The sequence below is a fragment of the Giraffa tippelskirchi genome, chromosome 5 (assembly GCF_054371585.1).
Source record: "Giraffa tippelskirchi isolate mGirTip1 chromosome 5, T2T-mGirTip1v1.2.pri, whole genome shotgun sequence".
NCBI lineage: Eukaryota > Metazoa > Chordata > Mammalia > Artiodactyla > Giraffidae > Giraffa > Giraffa tippelskirchi.
This window is the reverse complement of record NC_137279.1, coordinates 113,788,788-113,814,148: the sequence shown is the minus strand read 5'-3', so window position 1 is coordinate 113,814,148 and position 25,361 is coordinate 113,788,788. Positions and strand designations below refer to the sequence as shown.

The window sequence follows — 25,361 nt, the reverse complement described above, 5'->3', positions numbered from 1 at the left end:
GCCTCCAGGAGTAAAATCAGTGTTAAGTACACAGAGGGGATCTGATAGAACAGTCTGATTAATACTGTTGTCTCCCAGAATCCCTTTTTTTTTACTCACCATCCCCCACCAAATCCATTGTCCATCTACTTAATTATTAACCCTTCAAAACTCAGCTTGAGAATTATAGTCCTCCCCGTCCCCACCAAGGAAGCCCTTCCCAGGTACCCAGTCTGCCTAGCCACAGCTTGTTTCAGGACATTCCAGCTGTGGCAGGTTGCCACAATGTCCTTTGTCCCCCGAGTTCATTGGCAGAAGCCTACCACGTGGGCACATGGCATCCCAAAACGAAAGACTCTACTTCCCAGCATCCCTTGCTGTAAGGCCTGGCCATGAGACTTCCATCTGGCCAAGAATCTGGAGCAGTGCAACAATCCTTACCACACAGCTGGCACATACCCTCTGTCCCTTCCCTTTTCTTTTTCACTGGTTTGGAACTTGCCAAGTGGTACCTAAAGCTCAAACAACCATCTTTGTCCCCAGGGTGCACATGAAGTACGGTGGAATGGCAAGATGGACATATGCTTGCATAGGGGTCTTTGTGTGGTACAGCAGTCATACTTGGTTGGCCAACCTCTGCACTCCCATGCTTTAAATGTCTCATTTAGACAACTTTTTTTCTTATTACGTGCGTGTCTGGTTTTATGACCCCACAGACTACAGCCTGCAAGACTCCTGTCCAGGGAATTCTCCAGGTAAGGACACTGGAGTGGGTAGCCATTCCCCTCTCCAGGGGATCTTCCCAACTCAGGAGTCGAACCCGGGTTCCCTGCACTGCAGGCAGATTCTTTACCATCTGAGCCACCAGGGAAGCCCAATACAAGAAACTACGTTTCTCTCTCTCCTACTGCTACCACCCCAATTCCAGCCAGTAAGCTCCAGAGAGCAAAACTCAAAAACCATGGGCAATATTTTGACTGTTGAGGTTTTGTTCTCTTCAAATATCTGCATTCCTGTTGTATATGTGTTTTAGGCTAAGTATCATGGGTTAGAATTAAGCCCAAAGGACGGAGAGGTTTTAAAGCTACTCTACCCGCTGGACAAAGGTTTTAAACACTACTGGATAATTCAGTTTTCTTTAAAACTCTTTAATATCAACATTCAACACACACACACACACACACCAAAAACTATAAAAGTTAGGTAATTTTAAAATGAAAAGCTACCTCAGTTATGACTGCACAAAGTTTAAATTCTATATGAGCCCAATTATTGCAAAGATCCTGAATTTCAGGAAGTAAGGATGGCTCCAAAGTCACTACAATCGTTCAAGTCGACCTTCACCGCAGAACCATCACAATTCAGTTCAATCATGTCACCAAGGAACTCTCTGAGCTTCTCTACATTACCGCATAAGTGCCCCAGCCTGGGATAAGCAATGATTCTTTGCAGGGGTACATAAAACTTATCTTCAATACAGAAAGGCTGGGGAGCCATCTCCATGGCTTTCTCATCTTCAGTGAGTACTGGAACTGGAAGGTCTAAGGTCAATTTTCCTGTCCGGTTGCCAGGGGCTACGAACTGAGGCTCTAATTCACGCTGTGTCAGACTCAGTTTGTATTTCTGTCTCAATCTGCTCACTTCTCGGTACACTAGATAAATCACCACACGTCTACGGTAATTTATTTGCTGTAAACTTGGGTATGAGGTTGTATAAACCTGAAGGAGCAAAAAAAAAATAAAAAGACTTGGAATAGAAGAAAAATGTTCAAAACCACTAGTAACTTTTTAGCACATGAGAATTAACTGTATATACAATTAAGCATATGAACATGTCAAACGTTACCTATTGTGAATGTCCCAATTATGAGGGTCAAAAATTCCTGGCATATAGACATTCTTCAGCATATTCTTTACCATATACACCTCCTCAAACAAAATCGATCTGACAAGCTTCAAGACTCAATTTCAAGTCATGTGCTGAATCAAGCTACACAGAAACCACTGCTGTTTTTCCTCTTTCCTAACAGATTACAAAGTTGGGGGGCGGGGTGCATGGTTGCTGGAGAAGTATTTCCAAGGCACCAGCAGATTATCTCTGTAACATGCTTTGAGAGATCACAGGGCATGGGATTCTCCTCAAAAGAATGTCATTCACACTTCTCTCTAGTGGGGACTCATCTCACCATCCCAGCAATTGAACTTGCTCTGAGAATACAAGAACACTCACAACTTTATAAACATGTTCACCATGACGCTCCAAAACAGCCAATTCAGCCGCTTCTGCTTTTTTCCGGAAGACCCCTATCTGGGTACAATAGCCAACATCCTCAGCTCCTGTGGGTGGTTCCCCCACACCAGTAAATTCCACCGAGTAATTGTAGCGATTGGCCACATCTAAAGCCCTAAAAGTCAAAACAAAGAGAAAAGATGATTTTCTCAACTAAAACAACCATTTCCAGTAGGAGAGAACATAAAAATTACAAGCTAAAATAACGTGCAATTCCTACAACAACATGTAAGGCCATATCACTGGGTTTGCTTATTTCTGCAAAGAGCATTAACACAATGACAATGTCAGTTTCCCAGTAACCATAAGAATATTGAACAGCATGCAGGGACAAGGAAACCAGAAGGGCTATAATCCCAACTCCTATCTGGGTTTGCAGTTTTGCCAGAACATGACCATCTGTCATGCCATTCTGGGAGATAACTCCTGATACCTTCACATGAAAGGTACCAGTGCCCACACACCCTTTCCACACTTGACAGAGAAAATAAATGCCCAGATGTGGTAGTTCCTTAATGATTATGTGCTAAGTTGCATTTTGGGAATCAATTTTATTGGAGTAAAGTAAGAAATAACTTATTATGGTAACCGTAGATACTAAGATTTCATATGGTTTAAAACTCCAGTGTAGTCACACCCGAAAAAAAGACACTTAAGAACTCACCAGATCTGAAACTGCATTCTGTTCCACTCAAATTTGTGATCTGAATCTCTCAAGACTGTGCATGGAAACAGGGAATTGAATTCAGAGTTTGGTGTGCTGATGACAATCATGGCTGGAGACATGTACCCAAAGAGAACTTCAGGAAACTTCGCCAGATCTTCTGAATCAAAATGTTCTATTCTAAAGTGGTCAATGAGAAAGATATAATGAAACCTAGCTTCACTTGCAAGTAGCTCCCTAACTGATTTAGCAAAACAATGTCTAACCATGGACCTCTCAGACCAGATAAGAGAAACATGGTTTGACGTTTTTCACAATAGCCAAAAGGCAGTTAAAAATAAACAAATGATGGATAAGCAAACTGATATATACAATGGAATGAATATTCAACCTTAAAAATGACATTCAGACCCAGGCTACAAATGGATGACACTAATCACTGCGCCCTGCTCTTCAACCAATGTTCTAATGTTCTCTGTCAGTCATTTCAAACATTAGGTACCTACTGTGTGCCAGGCAATAGGAAATACAAAAGAAATAAAAACACTCTGCTCTAGAGAACACGTTAATAAACACTGGAAATCTGGACACAAGAGCAGGCAAACTGACCCCTAGAATAAGACCCTTAACGACTATTAAAAGGTCATTTAGAGACACATTTTGGTTTCTGAACACCATTTCCCATTAAAAGGAACCAGAAATGGCAGACTGGGAAGGAAAAGTAGACAACCAGTCTGGTACATCTTGTTATAACAGGAAGTAAGTGCTCAAAAAAAAAAAAAACCAGACATATCACAAGGACACAGATGCCAGCTTGAAAGGACCCCTCCACTGCTGTTAACCAATCATGGGAAGATCTGAATAACAAAGTAAAGTCACAATCCATAAAAAAAAAAAACAGAAATTCATGAGTTCACACTGATGATAAATAACTGAGGTGGGAGGGCTCCTGACTAGTAAATACAGAGAAGTGCTGAAACCGCAAAACACATTTATCACCATATAACACAGGCAAGTTTGGGGGGGAAATATGTATGAGTAACAAGATATGTGCATAGTGTGCAGTCTCCACTCTGCTTATTTGGGGCTGGAAGGCGGTAATTATACAGCTAAGCAAGCACAAACACACCTTGACTGGAGTAATCAAAATTAACCTCCCCAGGGACAGACAGACATTAGTGCCTCCAGATGGAATGACCTGAGGACCCAAATAACACCTTCGGTGCTCTGCTGTGTTCCAGGAATCTAATCATTAAGAGCCAAAACTGAAAAAATACTCCTATTAAAAATAAAGAGAACCGTGGAATTGCCTGGTGGTCCAGTGGTTAGGACTCGGCGCTTTCAGTCCCATCGCCTGGGTCCAATCCCTGGTCAGGAACTAAAATCCTGCAAGCCATGAGGCACCACCAGTAACAAAAAGGGAACTGGCTATTTAATACTGAATTTAGCTACACTTATATGGTTCAGAAAAAAAAATGTGTGGAGGGAGAGGGAGACTGAGGGAAACAACAGGAGAGCACATATACATAAAATAAAGAAAATAAGGAAAATGTTCACCTGTGAATCAGGATAAAGGATATGGGTGTTCGTGGTACTATATACATTTTGTATCTTAACCTATAAACCTGAAATCATCTCCAAAAAGTTGGAAAAAGCCAGTGAAAACCCAGTCCTAACTGACAAGCAATTTTCTCCACAAATAACTCCAATTATGACAAATATTTAGGATACTAACTTTACTGAGATTGATTCATTCAAATTTTTCAAGTGAATGTGTATAGTAAAACTAGTTTCATACTTACAATTCAATACATGCTGCCAAGTCAAATCCGAGCAAACGACAGTCTTTCTCTAAAACAGAGCCATGATACAAGGTAATCGCTAAATCCAGCTCTCGGGGATCCAGATGATCCCCTACACATGGGGACAGCCTTAACCTGCAAAGCATTATTACAGAAGGAACACTTGAACACATATAATCTATGTAGAATGTCTTACCAGCTACAGAAACTCTGATCCTCTGATAAATTATCTCCTGCCTACACTGGTTAAGTCTGACATAGCCTGTTTCCATGAATTGCTGTATTAAGCACAAGGTCATAGGGTAACTTCCTCTCTCATGGGGCAATAAATGGCCGATGAGAACAAGATTTTTAATATTTGATATTGCTCTCATTATTAATACTTTTGGTTCTCTTACCTCACTTTGGATCAGTGATTTTCAATTTTTTGTTCTTTAGAAGAAAAATGTTCTTAAAACGATCTGTGGAAGTCATATATGAGCAAGCAACTCATTCAAACTGAAGGAGGTCTTGGGCCTCTGACCCAGTGCTGTGGCAATTTAAATCCTCTGCTATAAGTTATCTTGGTGTTCAGCATCGGACTTTGCCATTTGAAACTGAACTCACAGTGCTTTGATGGCTTTAATTACTGAATTGAGGCTATACTTTCTACATAGGTACACGGAACTTCTAGGTATTATTCACAACATACAACCAATTAGTGTCATGGTAAAGGCATTATTTGGTGAGCCTGTGGCTCTCATAGTGCATGCTTTTAAACAAGTTGTATAGAACTGGTGTAAGTAAACACTTCATCTGGGAATTTCCTGGCAATCCATTGGTTAGGACTCCAAACTTTCACTGCCAAGGGCTTGGATTCAATCCCTGGTTGGGGAACTAAGATCCCATAAGTTGCATGGCGTGGCCAAGAAAAAAAAATACTTCATCTAACTATAATTAGTAGTGCCACTAGTTTTAGATTAATGCATAATTATTTTAGAGAGTTCAGTATTACCCATTCCACTTAAGTCTCCCCTCATTGATGTCTACTCCTACAAGCTCTTCAACACACTTTTGGTATTTTAAGATCGCTAGGAGGCAAACATCACCACACCCCAAGTCTGCAACCTGTAGATGAGAAAGAATGTTATTTCAAAGACATTATAGCCAGAAATCACATATGACCCAGCATTTTTTTTCCAGAAAGAGTTGGTTATCAGAAAAATTACATACTATCTTTTTGGTAGAAAAATAAAAAGGAAATTAACTTGATACATTGAAAACCTGGGGAAAAAAATAGGTCCTGTTAACTTCCCATGACCTACTACAGTGTTTGGACAATAAACTAATTCATGGACTTCCCTGGTGGTCCAGTGGTTAAGAATCTGCCTGCCAATGCAGGGGACACAGATTTGATCCCTGGTCTGGGAAGATTCCACATACTACAGGGGCAACTAAGCCCATGCACCACAACTACTAAACCCATACTCTAGAGCCTGTGCTCTGCAACAAGAGAAGCCACCCCAATGAGAAGCCCACACAGAAGTGAAGACCCAGCACAAGCAAAACTAAATAGTTAGAAATAAATAAACTAATTCAGTTTTCAAGGTAAATTCTAGGGGCCTGGCACAGGAACAGTACCTATGACAGGCAAGTGTTCTAAGAGGGGTCTGTGCCTCTAAGAAGCTTCAAGATTTAAAACAGGACACTGACCAAACATACTAGGATATAGTCTAATCTGTTAATCTAATCCCCTTAATTTATATTCACATACATTCTTAAGATTTTTATTAAATCTGATTTTCTTAATCACACAATAGTCTTCATTAACCACAGAGAGTTATCTATATATTTCTGAACTCTACTTTATGAAAAGGGCAAATGAAGATAACTCATGACAAACACTTAAAAGTACCTACACCCAAAAAGATACACCATCTGAGTTGCACCCATGGTTATTCACTAATTTTCCTCTTTGAGGCAGGCACATTTATGGAATGGTGGGAGAAGGGGAACACAGAAATGAAAAAGGAAAATCTAACTGCAGAAAGCTTATCACAGAAGCACTGAGCTGCACTAATTTTTAAATAGTATATTATATACTATATAATAGTATAAAGCAAGAATGGAGCTGAAACTATACTAAGTATATATGAGCCCTATCACTAACTGTAAACCACCTAGCAGAGAGAAGTCTGTAGAGGTTAACTTAATTCATGAGAGAAGCTACCATTTTCTTAAGAAGTCGATCATCCTTTAGCCTGTAACTGGCCCTACAGACTTCAGATGTTCACTGGGCTAGCCAGTTTCCCTGGTCCTATGAAATCCAAACACTGGACTTCCCTGGTGGTCCAATGACTAAGACTCCATGCTCCCAAATGCAGGGGACCCGGATTCAGTCCCTGGTCAGGGAACTGAATCCCACATGCTGCAACTAAGACAGATCTGGCACAGCCAAATTAATAAATAAAATATTTTTTTAAAAAAAGAAATCTAAACACTGACACAGAAGGGACGTGTTACCAAGACAGAATCTAGTGCCAGCAATGATCACATACCTCTGCTACAAAGGGAAAGCAGATGGATGCCAAGGGCTCCTTGCCATCCCCCACCATTATTATCCAGTTAAAAAGAACCAAAGTTCTATGTCCACAAGACTTGTCTACCTGATGTGCGGACTAAATGCTCTAGAAATGTGAACCACATGAAGATCACATCCAGTGGTAAAATGTCAAGATCTCCTTCACATCTGAAACTTGCAATGTTGAATTTTACCTGAGCTCTGTGCTCCTATCCCTATGCTTTGTATTTCCACAAAGAGTTTTCAGAAGGTACCATCTTGCCCACACTCACAGATATTTCCTAGTGTTCCCATTCTTTGCTTACAATGATTACCTTGACTATTTGTCCCCAAATTCTCTCCTCACTCCAGGCCCCTGAACATTGGACTGCATTTAGCCAAGGACTGCTGCTGCTGCTGCTGCTGCTGCTAAGTCGCTTCAGTCGTGTCCAACTCGGTGCAACCCCATAGACGGCAGCCCACCAGGCTCCCCTGTCCCTGGGATTCTCCAGGCAAGAACACTGGAGTGGGTTGCCATTTCCTTCTCCAATGCGTGAAAGTGAAGTAGCTCAGTCGTGTCTGACTCTTAACAACCCCATGGACTGCAGCCTACCAGGCTCCTCCATCCATGGGATTTTCCAGGCAAGAGTACTGGAGTGAGGTGCCATTGCTTAGCCAAGGACTGCTCCCAGGTAATAGGCTGGTTTCAGGGTTCACACTTCCACTATCTAATCACACCACTCTTATCCTACTTCTCCTCACCCTCCTCTCTATAAAAGAAAATTCCTTTTTGCCCATGAAGACAGATGCTCTCCCTATTGCAAACTCTTTCCCTCCTTGCAAAAGTCCTTTTGTATAGTCTCTGCTTACTTGCTAGGTCCTTATTAAGATATTTTTATTTGACAAAGCATTACAGAAGGCATTATTAGCAAATATCTGGAAAGAGAAATACCTACCTTCTTGGGTTGATGTTGCTCCACTAAATTTTTAACGAATTGGTAGCGTTGTCTGTATAATGGAGGATTAAACTTAATTACCTTCTTCCTGGGAACTTCTTCAACGTTTCCATCAACCACACTATTGCACTGAAAGTTTATAAATAACCACAACAGAAAAAGGTAAGTGTTCTAATCATGCATGACTTCAGGAATTAAATAAGAGAAAAGTTTTATTTCCCCCAACCACTTGGCAGAATACATAGGCCCTTGAATCACCTCAAATCCTAAAATTAGGCGGCACTGTACTTCCGCCACAGTTCACTTCATCTAAGCCTCCTTTCATGTCTTTTAAATTATTGTCTGACTTTAATGCCCCCTATAACTCAGGGTCAGCTGAAGGGAAAATTACTTATGAATGCATTTAATAAAACAATCATAAGTCTCCTAGCCACACTGAACTGCAAGGCCTGGGGTCCCGCTAGTGCATACCTGCTAAGTCGTGTCCGACTCTAGCCCGCCAAGCTTCTCTGTCCGTGGAATTCTCCAGGCAAGAATACTGGAGTGGGTTGCCATTTCCTTCTCCAGTGCATGAAAGGGAAAAGTGAAAGTGAAGTCGCTCAGTCGTATCCGACTCTTAGCGACCCCATGGACTGTAGCCTACCAGGCTCCTCCGTCCCTGGGAGTTTCCAGGCAAGAGTACTGGAATGGGGTGCCATTGCCTTCTCCGAATAATGAAATATTTTTAATTAATTTTAAAGTTTACTAAAGTGAGGAGCCTGGTAGGCTGCAGTCCATGGGGTCGCTAAGAGTCGGACACGACTGAGCGACTTCACTTTCACTTTTCACTTTCAGGCGCTGGAGAAGGCAATGGCGACCCACTCCAGTGTTCTTGCCTGCAGAATCCCAGGAACGGGGGAGCCTGTGGGCTGCCGTCTATGGGGTCGCACAGAGTCGGACACGACTGAAGCGACTTAGCAGCAGCAGCAAAGTTCCATTCTTCAGTTGTTAAAGCCACATCCTAAGTACTCAATAACCATGTGAATTACAAGCATTTTACAAAAAGGACTTGAGCATCCGCGAATTTTAGTGTGCACGCGGTGTCCTAGAACCTATATCCCAGGGTTGGCAAGGGAAGAATGTACCTCACAGTACATCACGGGGATGACTCTTCAGAATCATACAGCAGGTCATGAAGGGAAGCCTTACCTCCATGTTGTTTTCCGCCATTGTTTTCAAGTTTCGTTGTAACAAAAGTGCAGCTGTCTCCTTCAACCCCTAGGAATCAGCAATGACTAGGCTGTAAATACAGTGTATCAGTTTTTGTAAAGGAAAAGATGGATGAAGTAGCTGCTGCCTAGATCGCTGGGAAGGAAGAGAGCGAGGTTTCTCCCTTCTCTTTAGGTTTAATCCACATTAAAGTATCCTTTAACCCACAGAATTGACCCAGGAAGCACTGCTTCAGACAATAGCAAAGAAAGTACGGAAGCATAAGTAACCTTCCGCTCCACCAAACACACGCAATAACACCCATTCTTTCCTTTTACTATTAGTTTGATTAAAACTGAACAATTCTATCAGTTGTGACTATTTCATTAAAGCCCTCAACGTCACTCATATTGCTTTCAGCTACTCTTTCACTTGTGGTCAAAATGCAATTTAAAGAGAAAAGTGTCCTAAGTGAAAGTCACTCAGTCATGTCTGACTCTCTGCGACCCATCCCATGGACTATACAGTCCATGGAATTCTCCAGGCCAGAATAGTGGAGTGGGTAGCCTTTCCCTTCTCCGGGGCATCTTCCCAACCCAGGGACTGAACCAAGGTTCTCCTGCATTGCAGGCGGATTCTTTACCAGCTGAGCCACAAGGGAAGCATATATGCTCCGGTACATATCCAATTCACTACTGGCCTTGACTTTTACATCTTTAGTTCTCTATTGCACATCTGCCTCTATCAACTAGAACTCAGTCTAAAATGTAGACACATAAATCTCCTAACTTGAGTTATTCTCTAAATCGTAACTCGGAAACTCTCCTCAAGAGAGCTCAAGAGAGCATGAGTGGATGCAACTATTACCTTTCTGTAAGAAGCATCTCCGCGTGCGGGCAACGAGCGGACATTGCGGAGAAGAGCGGCTGCCGCAAAGCGGCGGCCGCATTTATCTCCCTGCCCGGCCCTTGAAACTGGCGCACGCGCAGTCTCACCACGTGACTTTACCCGCCCCCCGCCACACCTGCGCCGCCCACACTTGCGCGGCGGGCACTGCCCCGGGGTCTCCCTACTCCTCCGCCTGAGGTGTCCGGAGCCCAGCTCCGGATTCAGTCCCTTTCCTCTAGGCTCCTGGCTCCAAGACATCGTGTTTGTGTCTTTTAACGGCCTCTGTGGCTCATGCCCCAGAGCCATGTCTTAAGTCTCCATCCGCACATTGGCGGGGGGACCACGGTCCCTGCCACATCCCCCCTCGCGAGCAGCTGCGACCCGCCCCAGCCGGCCAGGAGCCGCGATTCTTGGCCCGAGGCGGCACCTCGCTCGGCGTGTCCGGGGCCGCGAGCAGGGCGCCGGGCTCCGGCGGCTGCTGTCTTCGTGGCTCTCCGCGTGCGCGGCAAAGAGCCGAAAACGGTCCCGGCCAATGGAAGGTGCCAAGAGGAGCGACGGAGCTGAGCGCGAGCCCAGCAGCCGCTCGCGTCCGAATCGGCCAACAACACTCCCATCCCCAGAACAATCCACAAGGACCTTAAAGGGGACCCTGAGCTGCCTAAAGCTCTGCGAGTAACATCTGAACTCAGAAAAGCCTTGACACCTTACAGTCCGCAAACCTCCAACTGGTAACTACCGCATGTTGGGGACACAAGTATCTAATCTCTTAGAAAAGTTACTTTATCATCTTCCCTTTCCCTTGCAGAGATTCAACCTAACACCTCAAAACTTATTTCTTTCTAATATGTGAGAGACGAGCTTAAAGAGGAAAGGAGAAACGAAGCTGCCTCTGCGGTTGGAAGAGGAATTTAGTCCTATTTTTAAGAGACTCGATCTGGTTTTACTAATGAATTAATAACCCATTAATACATCATAAATAATATATTGGGAAATAATATATTTTCTAACACTTAACACCTACTGTATGCAACGGACAATGCTGACCCCTTCGGAGTATCACAAAGATACATCGCACAGTTTTTATTTTTGACATTTTGAGGGTTCTAGTCTCGTAGGAGAAAGTTTGTAACTTAAGGTAAGCTTCAGCAAGTTCCTGTTGGCTCTAGGAAACAAAAGTTTTTAACCAACAGCCTTCCTTGAAGGAGCATATGCACTATTACAGAATATATAATCTAAATAGGATCTTTAAGTATGAGTAAGTTAATTCCACTTCTGTGTATTTTTAAATCAATTAAATAAGGAGGCTGTTGGACTGAGGTGGCTCTAATGCCCTGAAATGCCTGTATAAACAAAACTGAAGCGTGCAAATGCCTCCGTTTTAAGAAATGGAAACCTAGGGACTTCCCTGGCCAGTTCAGTGTGTAAGACTTTGAGCTCCCAATGCAGAGGGTATGGATTCCGTCCCTGGTGTGGGGAGTTAAGATCCTACACACACCTGGCTAGCCCATAGTGGGGAAGAGTAATGGAAACCTGCTGCTGCTACTGCTGGTAAGTCGCTTCAGCCGTGTCCGACTCTGTGGGACCCCACAGATGGCAGCCCACCAGGCTCCCCCGTCCCTGGGATTCTCCAGGCAAGAATACTGGAGTGGGTTGCCATTTCCTTCTCCATTGCATTAAAGTGAAAAGTGAAAGTGAAGTCGCTCAGTCGTGTCCGACTCTTAGCGACCCCATGGACTGCAGCCCACCAGGCTCCTCCTTCCATGGGATTTTCCAGGCAAGAGTACTGGAGTGGGTTGCCATTGCCTTCTCCAACCTAAGGATAACCGATCATAAGCAAGTAGCCTTTTCCAAATAAGGCATCAGCTTAAGCTGTGAAAGCAAAAAACAAAATGGAGTAGATATTGCTAAGAAAGCTCTCTAAAATGGAGCCAGAAGACCGTTGAAGAAGTGTGACTCATGCATGTGTGAGCCTAGGTAGAGGCTGAACTTAACACCACTTACTCTCTTAATTCAGGCATCCAGATCGTCTGCCCAGTGTTCCAAGACTCAAGATATTTATTGAACCTCTACCCTGAAAGAACAAATATTTCCTTTTTTGGGTCCAGTCAGACATAATTTTTGGCAGACAAATTTAACAACCTTGTGGCTTTTGCCTTTATAAGCCCTTGACTTTCTCCTCCCCAAAATACTGGGTTTTACCCAAATCTGTGTCTCCTGAGTTGTAATTCCTAAGACCCCAAATGAACTCTTCTTATGGCAACTTTCTGCATTTCTTTGTCGACAAGTGGTACCCAGTCAAGTAATTTCCTTGCTTTGCTTTGGCATCTTTCCTATAAAAGCCTTTCCTCTAGTTCCTGACAGTGATTAGGAGCTACCAGATTTGAACTGATGTTTGCTGAAATTATTTTTTATTGTTTGATCAAAATCTTAAAAATTCCAGTATGCCTCAGTTTATCTATTTATGAACCCAAAAGAATTGAAAGCAGAGACTGGAATGAATATTTTTACACCAGTGTTCACAGCAGCATTATTCAAAATAGAAAAAGGTAGAAACAACCCAAATGCCCATCAACGGATAAATGAATAAACAAAAATGGCACATACATCCTTTACAAGGAATAATTCTGACATGTTGCTACATAGATGAATCTGGAAATCATTATGCTAAGTGAAATAGGGTGGTCACAAAAGGGCAAATATTGTATTGTGGGTGGGGAAGGAAAAATAATCTTCAATAGATTCTGGATTTGTGGATACTGGATTCTAGTCCTGTTCATTGCCTTTGAGGTTTTGTTGTTGTTGTTCAGTCACCCAGTCGTGTCCAACTCTTTGTGATGCTATGGACTGCAGCACACCAGGCCTCCCTGCCCCTCACCTTCTCCTGGAGTTTGCCCAAGTTCATGTTCACTGCATCAGTGACACTGTCCAGCCATCTTATCCTCTGATGCCCTTTTCTCCTTCTGCCCTTGATCTTTCCCAGCATCAGGGACTTTTCTAATGAGTTGTCTGTTCACATCAGATGACCAAAATACTGGAGCTTCAGCTTTAGCATCAATCCTTCCAGTGAATATTCAGGGTTGAGCTCCCTTAAGATTGACTGGTTTGATCTCCTTGCTGTCCAAGGGACTTGCAGGAGTCTTCTCCAGCACCACAGTTCAAAGGCATCAATTCTATGGCGTTCTGCCTTCTTTACAGTCCAGCTCTCACAGCCGTACATGACCACTGGAAAGACCATAGACTTGACTATACAGACCTTTGTCAGCAGAGTAATGTCTCTGCTTTTCAGTACACTGTCTAGGTTTGTCATTGCTTTCCTGCCAAGAGGTTTTGTTATCTACCAGCAAATTAGACTGAATCCTGAATTCTTCTAGTTTTCACCAATATCTGTCACTAAACTAACATTTCCACATTTCTCCCACTCTTGTTACTTGAAATCATAAAGACAAAAACATTTTCTCAAAGACCTAAAAGCTGAAGCTGGATAACTTGATATAAACTTCAGAGAAATAGCCACAACATCTCATATCCAGATCAACTTTGTGCTTTTTGTTCTGTGGCCCACTCAGAAATTTCACAGGAACACCTTCTGACATCAACCAGAGATAACAGGAAAATCTATCAGATTACTGCTGCCTCTCCTCACTCTGAAGATGCTTCAAGCCCCACATCTAGAAATCTTGACTAACTGCTCCCTAGACTCAAGATCTTTGTTTATATTCTGTTCTAACCATTAACTTTGTTTTTCTTCCATTTCCACGGCAATGCCTCTTACTGAATACATGATTGCTTGTACCATAGAGGTGTGACTTTGGAAGCCAACCTGCATCACCGCCTCCTGACATTAGATAGCACACTTTAATTTAACTGACCCTATTCTCAGGATAAAGAGGTTAGTTCAATGAGAAATGGAGCAATGTACCAACTCAGCTTCTGGGGATGTTTCAAAGGCAGGAACTTCTCAGGGAAGTTGCAAAGTCAGGATAGCAGAAATGGCTCCCCAAAATATGCCTCTTTGGCATAAGGACTGTTTTTAGCTGATTCTTTAAAGAAATAGCAGACAGAGACTTCCCTGGTGGTCCAGGGGACCTATGTTCCATCTCTGGTTAAGAAACTAATCTCATGTGCCTAAACTAAGAGTTCCCATGCTGCAATTAAAGATCTTGCATGCCATGACTAAAGACCCCGTGTGCTGCAAGTGAAGATCCCACATGCCGAAACTAAGAACGGTACAACCAAATAAGTAAATATTTTAAAAAGAAAAGGCTGGTCCTTTTAAAAAAATAAAAATTAAAAAAAATAAACAGCAAACACAGAAGAATCTCTGAAAACACAGATGTTACTGTTTTGAAATGGAAATATATGTTTATAAAGGAAATCTCCTTTTATGAGAGTGTCTCCCTCTATCTCAAAGAAGGCAATGGCAACCCACTCCAGTACTCTTGCCTGGACAATCCCATGGACGGAGGAGCCTGGTAGGCTGTGGTCCATGGGGTCGCTAAGAGTTGGACATGACTGACGCGACTTAGCAGCAGCAGCAGCAGCTCCCTCTATCTGGCAGAGAAAGATAACTAAATCGCTTGAAATCTTACTGGAGAAAGAAGATACTGATTTAAATCTATAAAACAAACATTACCCCTTTTCCCATGCTTTTCCTGGTGACCTCCCATAACTGGCCTCTTCTCACCACCACCCCAATATCTTTCCCTTATCTTTACTGAAGACATTATGTAAGATGGTAGCTTGGGCCTTCTCAGAGAGTAACTCATTCTTCCTAGATATATGTTAATAAGCTTCTATCTGTTTTTCTCTTGTTAATCCATCTTTTATTACAAGGAATCTCAGGCAAGAACTCAAAAAGGTAAAGGAAAAGTTATTTTTCCTCCTCTTTGGTATGATTCCATTTATACAGGATATCTACAATAGTCAAATTCATAGAGACAGGAAGTAGAAGTCTCACCAGTGGAACGATGATTTCTTTGGTTCTTCTCTCGGAAAAAATTCAGACGAGAGACTCAGACAGTCTTAAGGAGCAAGAGTTTTATTGGCAAAGTGGAAGTACTCTCCCAAGAAAAGCTAAGAGCCGGCTGTCTGGAAACCAGAAGCAGCCCCACAATGGGGGTAGAGTTGGTTTTTCAGAGTGGTGGAAAGTCCCTCCCTGTGTCCTGCATCATTTGACTGGCAAGTTGATTAACAGCTTTAGGTTATTAATAACTTTTCCTCTCGTTTGCATGCACTTACTCATAAGCACCCAAGCGAAACCCATGGTGTGTGTGTTGGGGGGGGAGGGGCGGGTAATGCAAAAGCTGCATTGCTAATTTATTATAAATATGGCATAATGAATTCCAAGTTACTTTGAGTCACCTTTTAGGTCTTGGTGGGCCTGCACCAACCTGTGCTGGCAAGTTTTATCTAGCTTGGTCATGACAAGGCTGGAAACTCAGCAGTCCTTGACTAAATAAAGGAAGGATCTCTGGGCATATTCTGATCACCAGTGTCCAGGTGGGGGATGGAAAGATGACCCCATCCAGGCTGGGGCAGGGACTCACTCATGTCTGACTAACTGCCTAACAGAATACTAGTTGCCAGGGGCTGGGAGAGGGAATTGGGAGTTATTGTTTAATGGGTTTCAATTAATGATGGAGAAATTCTATAGATGGATGATGGGGATGGTTGCACAACAATATTAATGTATTTCATGCCACTGAACTATTAACATACACTTAAAAACGGTAAATTTTGGACTTCCCTGGTGGTCCAGTGGCTAAGCCTCTCTGCTTTCACTGCAAAGGGCATAGATTTGATCTCTGGTCAGGAAAGTTCCACATGCCACATGGTGTGGCCAAAAAAATTACCCAAATCAAATAAATGGTAATTTTATGTATATTTTACCACAATTCAAACATTTAAAGGAATTTTTTTTTAGAAATTAATAAATGATTTGTATAGGATTCCTGGATTTAGAGTTTTTGCCTTGCCTGCCGGTGGCTCATTAATAAAATTGAATTCTCATATCCAGCTCCAGTTCCTTCTCCAAATTTTCCTGTTTCATCATTCTCCTGGTCTTCTACTCTCTCAAAGCCTGATCATCATCCTTGGCTCTATTCATTCCCACCCTTCCCACATTTGGACAATCACCAAATCTTGACCCTTTCAAGCTGTCAGTTGCATCTGTTCCTTCCCACAGCCAATATTGTAGCTTACTCTTTGTCATCTCATTTTCTCAGAATACCTAATTTTAGCTTCCTTCATTAGATTCTAAATGCCACTGAGATACAGGACATGTTATACATTTTCAGGATGAGTTTTAAGTCAAATAGACCTAAAGTCCTGATTTGACTATTACACTCTAAATATTGGAAACTTACTTACCCTCTCTGTCAACTTTTTTTTCAGTTGAAAAAAGAGAAATAACTAAGATTATCTATTTGATAAGTATGTACAGTTGTGCCTATTTTGGACCAAGTACTGTTTTGAGTGAAAAAGAACAATAGAGGTCCTCTGTTATGGCTCGTCTATTCCAGCAGGTATAGATGTCTAACATGAAATAAATGACTGGGAAGTTATCGGGGACTTCCCTGGGTGGTCCAGTGGCTAAGACTCCATGTTCCCAGTGTAAGGTTCCCAGGTTTGATCGCTGGCTGGAGAACTAGATCCCACATATCCCAACTAAAATTTTTCCTGCATGTTGCAACTAGGACCCAGAGCAGCCAAATAAATAAATAAATGTTAAAAGAAGCAGCAGCACAGGGAACAACCTAGACTTGTGACCAATGTCTAACTGAGAAGAAGAGGTGGGCAGACTTGTAGGAGCCCTTAACCTATGGGGTCTGACATAATCTCTAGGTAGATCTTGTCAAAGTTAACTTGAACTGAGGACACCCAGTTGGTGTCTCGAGCATTGCTTGATGGTGTGGAGAAATACCCACCCGACACACGTTGCAAAGGGTAATCAGAATCCTTAATTATGTTTAGTTTTGTAAGAAATTGCCAAACTGTCTTCCAGAGTGGCTGTAACATTTGCCTTTCCATCAACAATGAATGAGAGTTTCTGCTTCTCATCCCATCAGCATTTGGTGTTGTCAGTGTTCTGAATTTAGGCCACTCTAATAAGTGTATAATGGGATTTCCTAAAGAGATAATGTTGAACATCTTTTCATATGTTTATTATATATATACATACATATATAAATTTGTTTTTTTTTTTTTTACTTTTGGCCACACTACACAGAATGTGGGATCTTAATTCCCTGATCAGGGATCAAACCTGCACCCCCTGCATGGAAGCTCAGAGTCTTAACCACTGAACTGCCAGGGAAGTCCTTCATATGTTTATTGGCCATTTGTATGTTTTCTTTGTTGTTGCTTAGCTACTAAGTCACATCCGACTCTTTTGCGACCTCACGGACAATATGTAGCCCACCAGGCTCCTCTCTCCAAGGGACTTCCCAGGCAAGAATACTGAAGTGGGTTGCCATTTCTTTCTCTAGGGGATCTTCTTCACACAGGGATTGATCTCCTGCATTGGCAGGCGGATTCTTTACCACTGAACCACCAGGGAAGCAATATTTTCTTTGGCAAGGTGTCTACTTAGGTCTTTTGCTCATTTTTAATCAGGTTGTTAATTTTCTTGCTGGATTTTTCATTCTTTGTATATTTTGGATAAAAGTCTTTTATCATATAGATCTGGTATTTTCTCCCAGTTTGTGGCTTGTCTTCTTGTTCTCTTGATTGCACACATTTTTTAACTGATGTCAAATTTTTCACCAAATGCTTAAGTGGTTGTAATGGATCTAATTTGCTATGTATTATAAATATTGATGTTTGAAAATAATATTTACACTAAAAGTATTCAGTGTGGGACTTCCCTGGTGGTCCAGTGGTTAAGACTCTGTGCTTCCACTACAGGGGGCACAGGTTCAGTCCCTGATCAGGGAAAACTAAGATCCCACATGCTGTGCAGTATTACCAAAAAATAAATTTTAAAAAAAGTATTCGATGAAATTTAATACTGTAGCTAACTGATACAATAGTCATTTTAAGAATGTAAATTGGTACAGCCACTATGGAGAACAGTATGGAGATTCCTTAACAAACTAGAAATAAAACTACCATATGAACCAGCAATCCCACTACTGCGATATACCCTGAGAAAACCACAATTCTAAAAGACACACGTGCCCCAATGTTCACTGTAGTATATTTGCAAAAGCCGGGACATGGAAGCAACCTAGATGTCCACTGACAGATGAATGGATAAAGAAGCTGTGGTACATATATACAGTTGAATGTGACTCAGCCATAGAAATGAATGCATTTGAGTTGGTTCTAATGAGGTAGATGAACTTAGAGCCTATTGTACAGAGTGAAATCAGAAAGAGAAATTGTATATTAATGCATATATATGGAATCTAGAAAAATAGTGCTGAGAAACCTATTTACAGAGAGGAAATGGAGACACAGACATAGAAAACAGACTGGTGGACACAGTGGGAGAAGGAGAGGGCAGGTCAAATTGAGAAAGTAACATTCTGATGTGTAAAATAGATAACTAGCAAGAAGCTGCTGTATAACACAGGGAGCCCCCTGGTGCTCTGTGATGGCCTAGAGGGGTGGAATGGGGTTGGGAGAGGCTCAAGAGAGAGGGGATATATAGATTATGATTGATTCACGTTGATGTACAGCAGAGACCACCACAACATTGCAATTATCCTCCAATTTAAAAAAAAAAGACATGAAAAAGCTCCATATGAAGTAAATTTTATATCATTCCTCCTTTATCCAGTATTTTCATTCTACTTATAAAAATTTTTCCAAATGACATATTTATGTTTACACATCTTCTAGTGATCACCTTATCATACTTCTCTCTAAACAGAACTATATATGTTAAAGAAAATAATTTCATTTCCTAGGACTATAAGGCTCTAAGTGTTAATGTTTTTCTTCTATATGACTATTTTCAACAGTTACTATTAATGCACAATTGATCAAAAAAGCACATACTATAAATATTGATGTGATTATTAAACATGAAAGTAACATTTTATGAGAAATACATCTTTTAATAAGATATATCTTTTTAAACAGTTAGTACATATAGCTGTTTATGAATATTGCTGATTTCTAAGATGAGACACATGGGACTTCCCTTGTGGTCCAATGGTTAAGACTCCAGGCTTCCACTGCAGGGGACATGGGTTCAATCCCTGGTCAGGGAACTAATATCCTGTGCATCAAGGCAAAAAATAAAAATAAAAAAGATGAGACACAGCATAATATCAATACTATCCTTTGTTTGGTGATTCTGTGCAGTTTGAAGGATCTTAGTTCCCCAATGACCAGGGATTGAACCTGGGCCACCACAGTGAAAGCACCAAGTCCTAAACCCTGGACCACCAGGGAATTCCTGCCATTTTTTTTCATACTTATATATGTAAGTGCTAAAAACCTCTTTCACATAAACAAGTAGATGGATCTGAAAGGAGTTTTGTTACAGCATTGTAACTTGATTGTAACTTCCCTGCACATGGCAGGGATTGAATCTGTGTCCCCTGCATTGGCAGGCGGATTCCTTACCACTGAGCCCCCAGGGAAGCCCCAGAGTTTGTGTTCTTAACAGCTGACTATCCTTTTTTTACAGCAACTTCCCACTTGCACAAAATGATGAAGATAAGGCTTTTCCAGATAACTAGGTGTTAGTCATTTAAAACTTAAATAACTAATAATTTTATGTAATTTTTTTCTAAAATTTGCATACCTCTTCTAAAATAATCCCATGCCTTCATAACCATAATTTAAATAATTCAGATTCATTCTTACGAACGTTACATTACATCATGATTACTGCTTCATCCTTGAATAACACTGCTGCATCTTTGAGACACATGTCTATCCTTCTCTGACACGGCATTGACTGACTTCCTGGACTGTCCTCACATTTATTGAAGACTTTGAATCAGGCTTACTATCCAAGTGGAACCAATAATTTATTAATTTGTTTCTTCATTTAATAAATATTGTATATTGAGAAATATGTATGTTTGGTCTTTGTCTTCAGTTCTTAGCACTAGAACTTTTAAAACTCTTGTTAATTTCCTGAGTGATAGAAGTAATAGGAGCATCTTTTGTTATAATATTTGGTTCTTAGTCCTCAGTTCCAAAAATAAGAGCTTCTTGTTTTGTTTTGTTTTTCTTTTTTTGGCCATGCTGCAGTACTTGCAAGATCTCAGTTCCCCAACCAGAGATTGAACCCAGGCCACAGCAGTAAAAGCCCAAAATCCTAACCACTAGGCCACCAGGGAACTCCCAACAAGAGCTTCTAAGATCCTTCAAATCTCTAGAATGATGAGGGTTTGTTTATTTGCTTTTTTGGTGAGTATCATTTTTATGCTAGTAAGGTGATTCTGGTTGGGCCCTTAAATAGCTTCAGATACAAATTGGTTGCCAGATAAACCAAATCAGGTAATTAGTGGGTTGAAACTTTCAGCCCTATCCTGACCTCCTCCCCTGGAGAAGAAAATGGCAACCCACTCCAGTATTCTTGCCTGGAAAATCTCATGGACGGAGGAGCCTGGCGGGCTACAGTCCATGGGGTAGCAAAGAGTCAGACACGACTGAGCGACTTCACTTTCTTTCTTTCTGACCGCCTTGGCTTATGATTCAGTCAAGCATTCCAATGTATCAATAATAGAACCTCACAAAAGCTCTAAGTAATGGAGTTCAGAGAACTTCCAGATTGATGAAGACAGTCATGTGTCTGTATGCTGGTGCACCCCAAACTCCACAGGGATAGAAGCTTCTGCACTGAGGTCCTTCTAAACCTCACCCTATGTACCTCTTCATCTGGCTATTCCTTTATATTATCCTTTGTAGTAATAAGTGTTTCTCTGAGTTCCGTGAGTGGTGATAGGAATTTAGGGAAGGTCAAGAAGGTTGAACGAAACCTATTTTCTACAAACAAGAAACAAGGGGCACAGAAAGGACTTGCAGCTGGAGAGCCCTACAGGGTCCTGCTCTGATTCATCACTACTTGTGACTGATGCCTAAATTGGGAAGTCATGTGGGACTGAGCCCTTGACCTGTGCAGTATGTGCTAACTCCGAGTAATTAGTGTCAGGACTGCAATTAAATTGTAGGACACATAGTGTACAACGAGATGAAAAATTGGTTGGTTTGTGGGGGTGGGGGAAACCGCTAACATTTGGTGTCGGATGTGTTGCAAGCAGTCAGTTTATTTATTTTTATAATTTTTATTTTTGGCTGTGCTGGTACTTCGTTCCTGTGAGGGCTTTTCTCTGGTTGTGGTGAATGGGGGCTACTCTCTAGTAGTGGTGCATGGGCTTCTCATTGCGGTGACGTCTCTTGTTGTGGAGCATGGGCCCTAGGGCTCACGGGCTTTGATATTTGTGGCACAATGGGCGCAGTAGTTGCAGACTCCTGGTTCTAAAGCACAGGCTCAATAGTTGTGGCACATGGGCTTCATTGCTCTGCAGCATGTGGGATCTTCCCGGATCAGGAATTGATTGTTTTATTCTCTCAATTTGTTGAAAAATAATTGATATACATCACTGTGTAAGTTTAAGGCATATAGTAGGATGGTTTGATTTATGTTTATTGTGAAACGATTGACAGGTTCTACTAAGACCTAATAATTCTTTTATTTTTTTAATTTTTTTCCCAAACTTAAAAATTTTTATTTTGTATTGGGATATAGCCAGTTAATAATGTTGTGGTAAGTTTCAGACGAACTGCAAAGGGGTTCAGCTATACATATACATGTATCCATTTTTCCCCAAACCTAATAATTCTTAAATCTCAATTCATACCTCATCTGATTCAGTACTTTGAAGTCATAACCAAGGAAACAGGGATAGCTTTGTCTAACACTTTTGACTTTATAACAACCTACCAGTAGTATCAGATTTTTATTCTTGGGTACTTTAGTCAATGGCTTGTTACTTTAGAATTGTGGTTGTTGGGTTTTTTTGTGTGCGTGGTTTGTTTTGAACAATAAAATCTTCAAAATATTAGAACACTTAATTTGTTATTTTAGTTACACGTGGCAATTATTTTAATTCTTATTTAGTCATAAACGTTTATCAAGCACCTTCTACATGCCAGGCTTTTTTTTTTTTTAAGGAATTGATGGAAACACAAAGGCCCCAGAGTAACCAAAGCAATTTTTTAAAGAAAGAATGAAGTTGGAAGACCTAACCTACTTGATTTCAAAACCTACTATACAGCTGCAGTAATCAAGGTAGTTTGGTATTGACGAAAAAATAAAGATCAATGGAACACAGTAGAGTTCAGAAGTAGGTTCATACATGATGGGTCAGTTGATTTTTGACAAAAATGCTAAAGCAATTCAACAGGGAAATAAGTCTTTTCAACAAATGGTGCTGGATCAATTAAATAGCCACATGGAAAAAAAAAAGAAAATCAACTCTACCTTACACCATAGGCAAAAATTAATTCAAAATGGATCACAAACCTAAGTATCAATTCTCAAATTAAAAAACTTTTACATAAGAGGATCATTGCAATCTTAAAGATGGAAGTGTTTAGAACAAAAAAAGCACAAATCATGAGCAAAACAAAAATTTGGTAACTTGGACTTTATTAAGATAAAAAAGTATTTGAAAGACACTGTTAGCAAAATTAAAAGGCAGGAAACAGACTGAAAATCCTTGCAACATGTGTTCCAGAGGATTTCTATCCAGACCATGTAAAAAAAAAAAAAAAAATCTTCCAACTCAATAAGACAAACAACCAGATAAATAAATGGGCAAAAGATTTGAAGTTACTTCACAACAGAAGGTATACGAATGCTGGTAAGTACCTGAAATGATGTTCAACATCATTAATCATAAGGGAAATGTAATTTAAAACCACAGTGAGATACTACTGCAAACCCTTTAGAATGACTAAAATTAAAGAAAAAAAATCCTCATACTAAGTGTTGAAGAGTTTACGGGGCAACTGGAACTCTCAGACTTTGCTGGTGTGAATGTAAAATGGTACAGTCACCTTGCAAAACAGTTTGGCTGTTTCTTAAAAAGTTAAACATATACCTATCATATGACTCAAGTCAGTCTTATGTCTAGGTATTTCACCAAGAGAAACAAAAACATCTACACAAAGACTAGTACACAAATGTTCATAGTGACTTTATTTGTAATAGACAGAAATTAGAAATCCACATGCCCACCAGCAGATAATTGGGTAAACAAATAGTAATTCCATACCATGGAATACTACACAGTAAAAAAATAAAACAAGCACACATACAACTGATACAGGCAACAAGGATGAATATTAAATTATTTCAAGTCAAAGAAGCCAGGGCAAAAGGGAACCTAGTGTATGATTGTATTTATTTATTATAATTCAAGAAAATGCAAACTATATTAACAGAAGGTGATTGCTAGGGATCAAGATGGAGGGAGAGACTGGATTACAAAAGGACACAAGAGAACTTTTGGGGTGATGTATGATTGTTACCTTGATTGTGATGATAGTTTAATGGGTGCTGAGGTAGACCTAAGGGTCCCTCTCAAAGTTCTAACCCTTGAAGTTAGAATTTGAAACCCTAATCCCCAAAGATGATGGTATTAGGAGGTGGAGCCTTTGAGAAGTACTTAAATCATGAGGAAGGAGCCCTCACAAATGGGGTTGGTGCTCTTAGAAATCTCAGAGAACTTCCACATCACTTCAATCTTGTGATTACATAGCTAGAAGGGGCCAACCATGAAGCAGGAAGAGAATTTTCCCTTGTCCTTGGACTCTCCAGAACTGTGAAAAATAAATCTTTGTTGTTAATAAGTTACTCAGTCTGTGATTTTTTTTTTATAGCCTGCAAAGACTGACTCTTGAGAGTCCCTTGGACTACAAGGAGATCCAACCAGTCCATCCTAAAGGAGATCAGTCCTGGTTGTTCATTGGAAGGACTGATACTGAAACTGAAGCTCTAATACTTTGGCCACCTCATGCGAAGAGTTGACTCATTGGAAAAGACCCTAATGCTGGGAAGGATTGGGGGCAGGGGGAGAAGGGGACGACAGAGGATGAGATGGATGGCATCACCGACTCGATGGACATGGGTTTGAGTAAGCTCCGAGAGTTGGTGATGGACAGGGAGGCCTGGCATGCTGCGATTCACAGGGTCGCAAAGAGTCAGACACGACTGAGCGACTGAACTGAACTGAAGACTAAGACAATAAGTGTACATGTATCAAAATGAAGCAAACCAAACTTCCCAGCTTTATCTATGTGCAGTGTAGTATTCCTAAGTTAAATATAACTTTTTAAATGGAGATAATGGTTATACTTTCAGGCTGTTTTAGGGACTCATTGAATATGTCAAGCACTTTATCCTAATACCTGATTTGATATTAATACTTAGTTTGATGCCACTGAAACTTTGACATCAAACTTCAATCTCTCTACTAAGCTTTTCACTCAGTCTAGAGGTAAATGAATTTTTAAAAGATTTAAGCATTTAGTAGGATTTGGCAATTAATGTCACTGAGTAAACTTAATAAACTTACTATCAGGGCAAAAAAATACACATAAAGGAAGAACTGGGTTCAAAATTTTTTTCATGCTATTTTTAACAGTAATTCATTAAAAGTTGGGGTCATCTATTTTCCTTGGGAAGTAAGTCTATAGTAATGTATAGAAAAACAAGATCTACTAAGAAGTTAAAAAACACTTCTGAAAGCTTTAGTTCTCCTATATAAATAAAGGAACTAGACAGGATGATCACTTACATACTGTTCAGCTCTAAATATTAATCACGCTAATCATTCATTTCTCATTCATCTTTCCTTGTATTGTCATACCACTGTCTCCTACTGGTTCAACTTGATCCAAGTGTGGATTTTCCCGAAAGTTTCTGTCTTATCCTTTTCCCCTACTCTGTGTCTAAGCCACTGAACTTAAGATCTCCACCTTCAATTAAGTCAGACAGAGAAGGAAAAATATATGACATCCCTTACATATGGCATCTAAAAAGAAATACAAATGAACTTAGGAAACAGACTCACAGAGAACCAAC

The 25,361-nt window shown here is 40.8% G+C and overlaps 1 protein-coding gene and 1 long non-coding RNA gene across 7 annotated transcripts; one reads left to right on the top strand and one right to left on the bottom strand.

Moving 5' to 3' along the window:
• Window positions 1-1,111: 1,111 nt before the first annotated feature.
• Window positions 1,112-15,420, bottom strand: HENMT1 (HEN methyltransferase 1). 6 transcript variants are annotated; one of them, XM_081487221.1, is made up of 8 exons: window positions 15,264-15,420; window positions 9,419-9,509; window positions 8,231-8,359; window positions 5,730-5,842; window positions 4,736-4,870; window positions 2,934-3,113; window positions 2,210-2,384; window positions 1,112-1,698 (listed from the first exon to the last, which is right to left on the bottom strand). In XM_081487221.1, the coding sequence occupies exons 2-8, from the start codon at window positions 9,437-9,439 to the stop codon at window positions 1,270-1,272; spliced, it is 1,182 nt and encodes a 393-aa protein (XP_081343347.1). In that variant the 5' UTR covers window positions 9,440-9,509; window positions 15,264-15,420; the 3' UTR covers window positions 1,112-1,269. The 6 variants fall into 6 exon arrangements, with proteins under 6 accessions (XP_081343347.1, XP_081343349.1, XP_081343348.1 ...); XM_081487223.1 differs by having other exon boundaries at window positions 9,419-9,487; XM_081487222.1 differs by lacking the exon at window positions 15,264-15,420 and adding an exon at window positions 10,734-10,902.
• On the top strand, window positions 10,817-22,589 carry LOC145505377 (uncharacterized). Its single transcript, XR_014052975.1, has 2 exons — window positions 10,817-11,034; window positions 22,445-22,589. It is a non-coding gene; the product is annotated as an uncharacterized LOC145505377 (long non-coding RNA).
• Window positions 22,590-25,361: the final 2,772 nt, after the last annotated feature.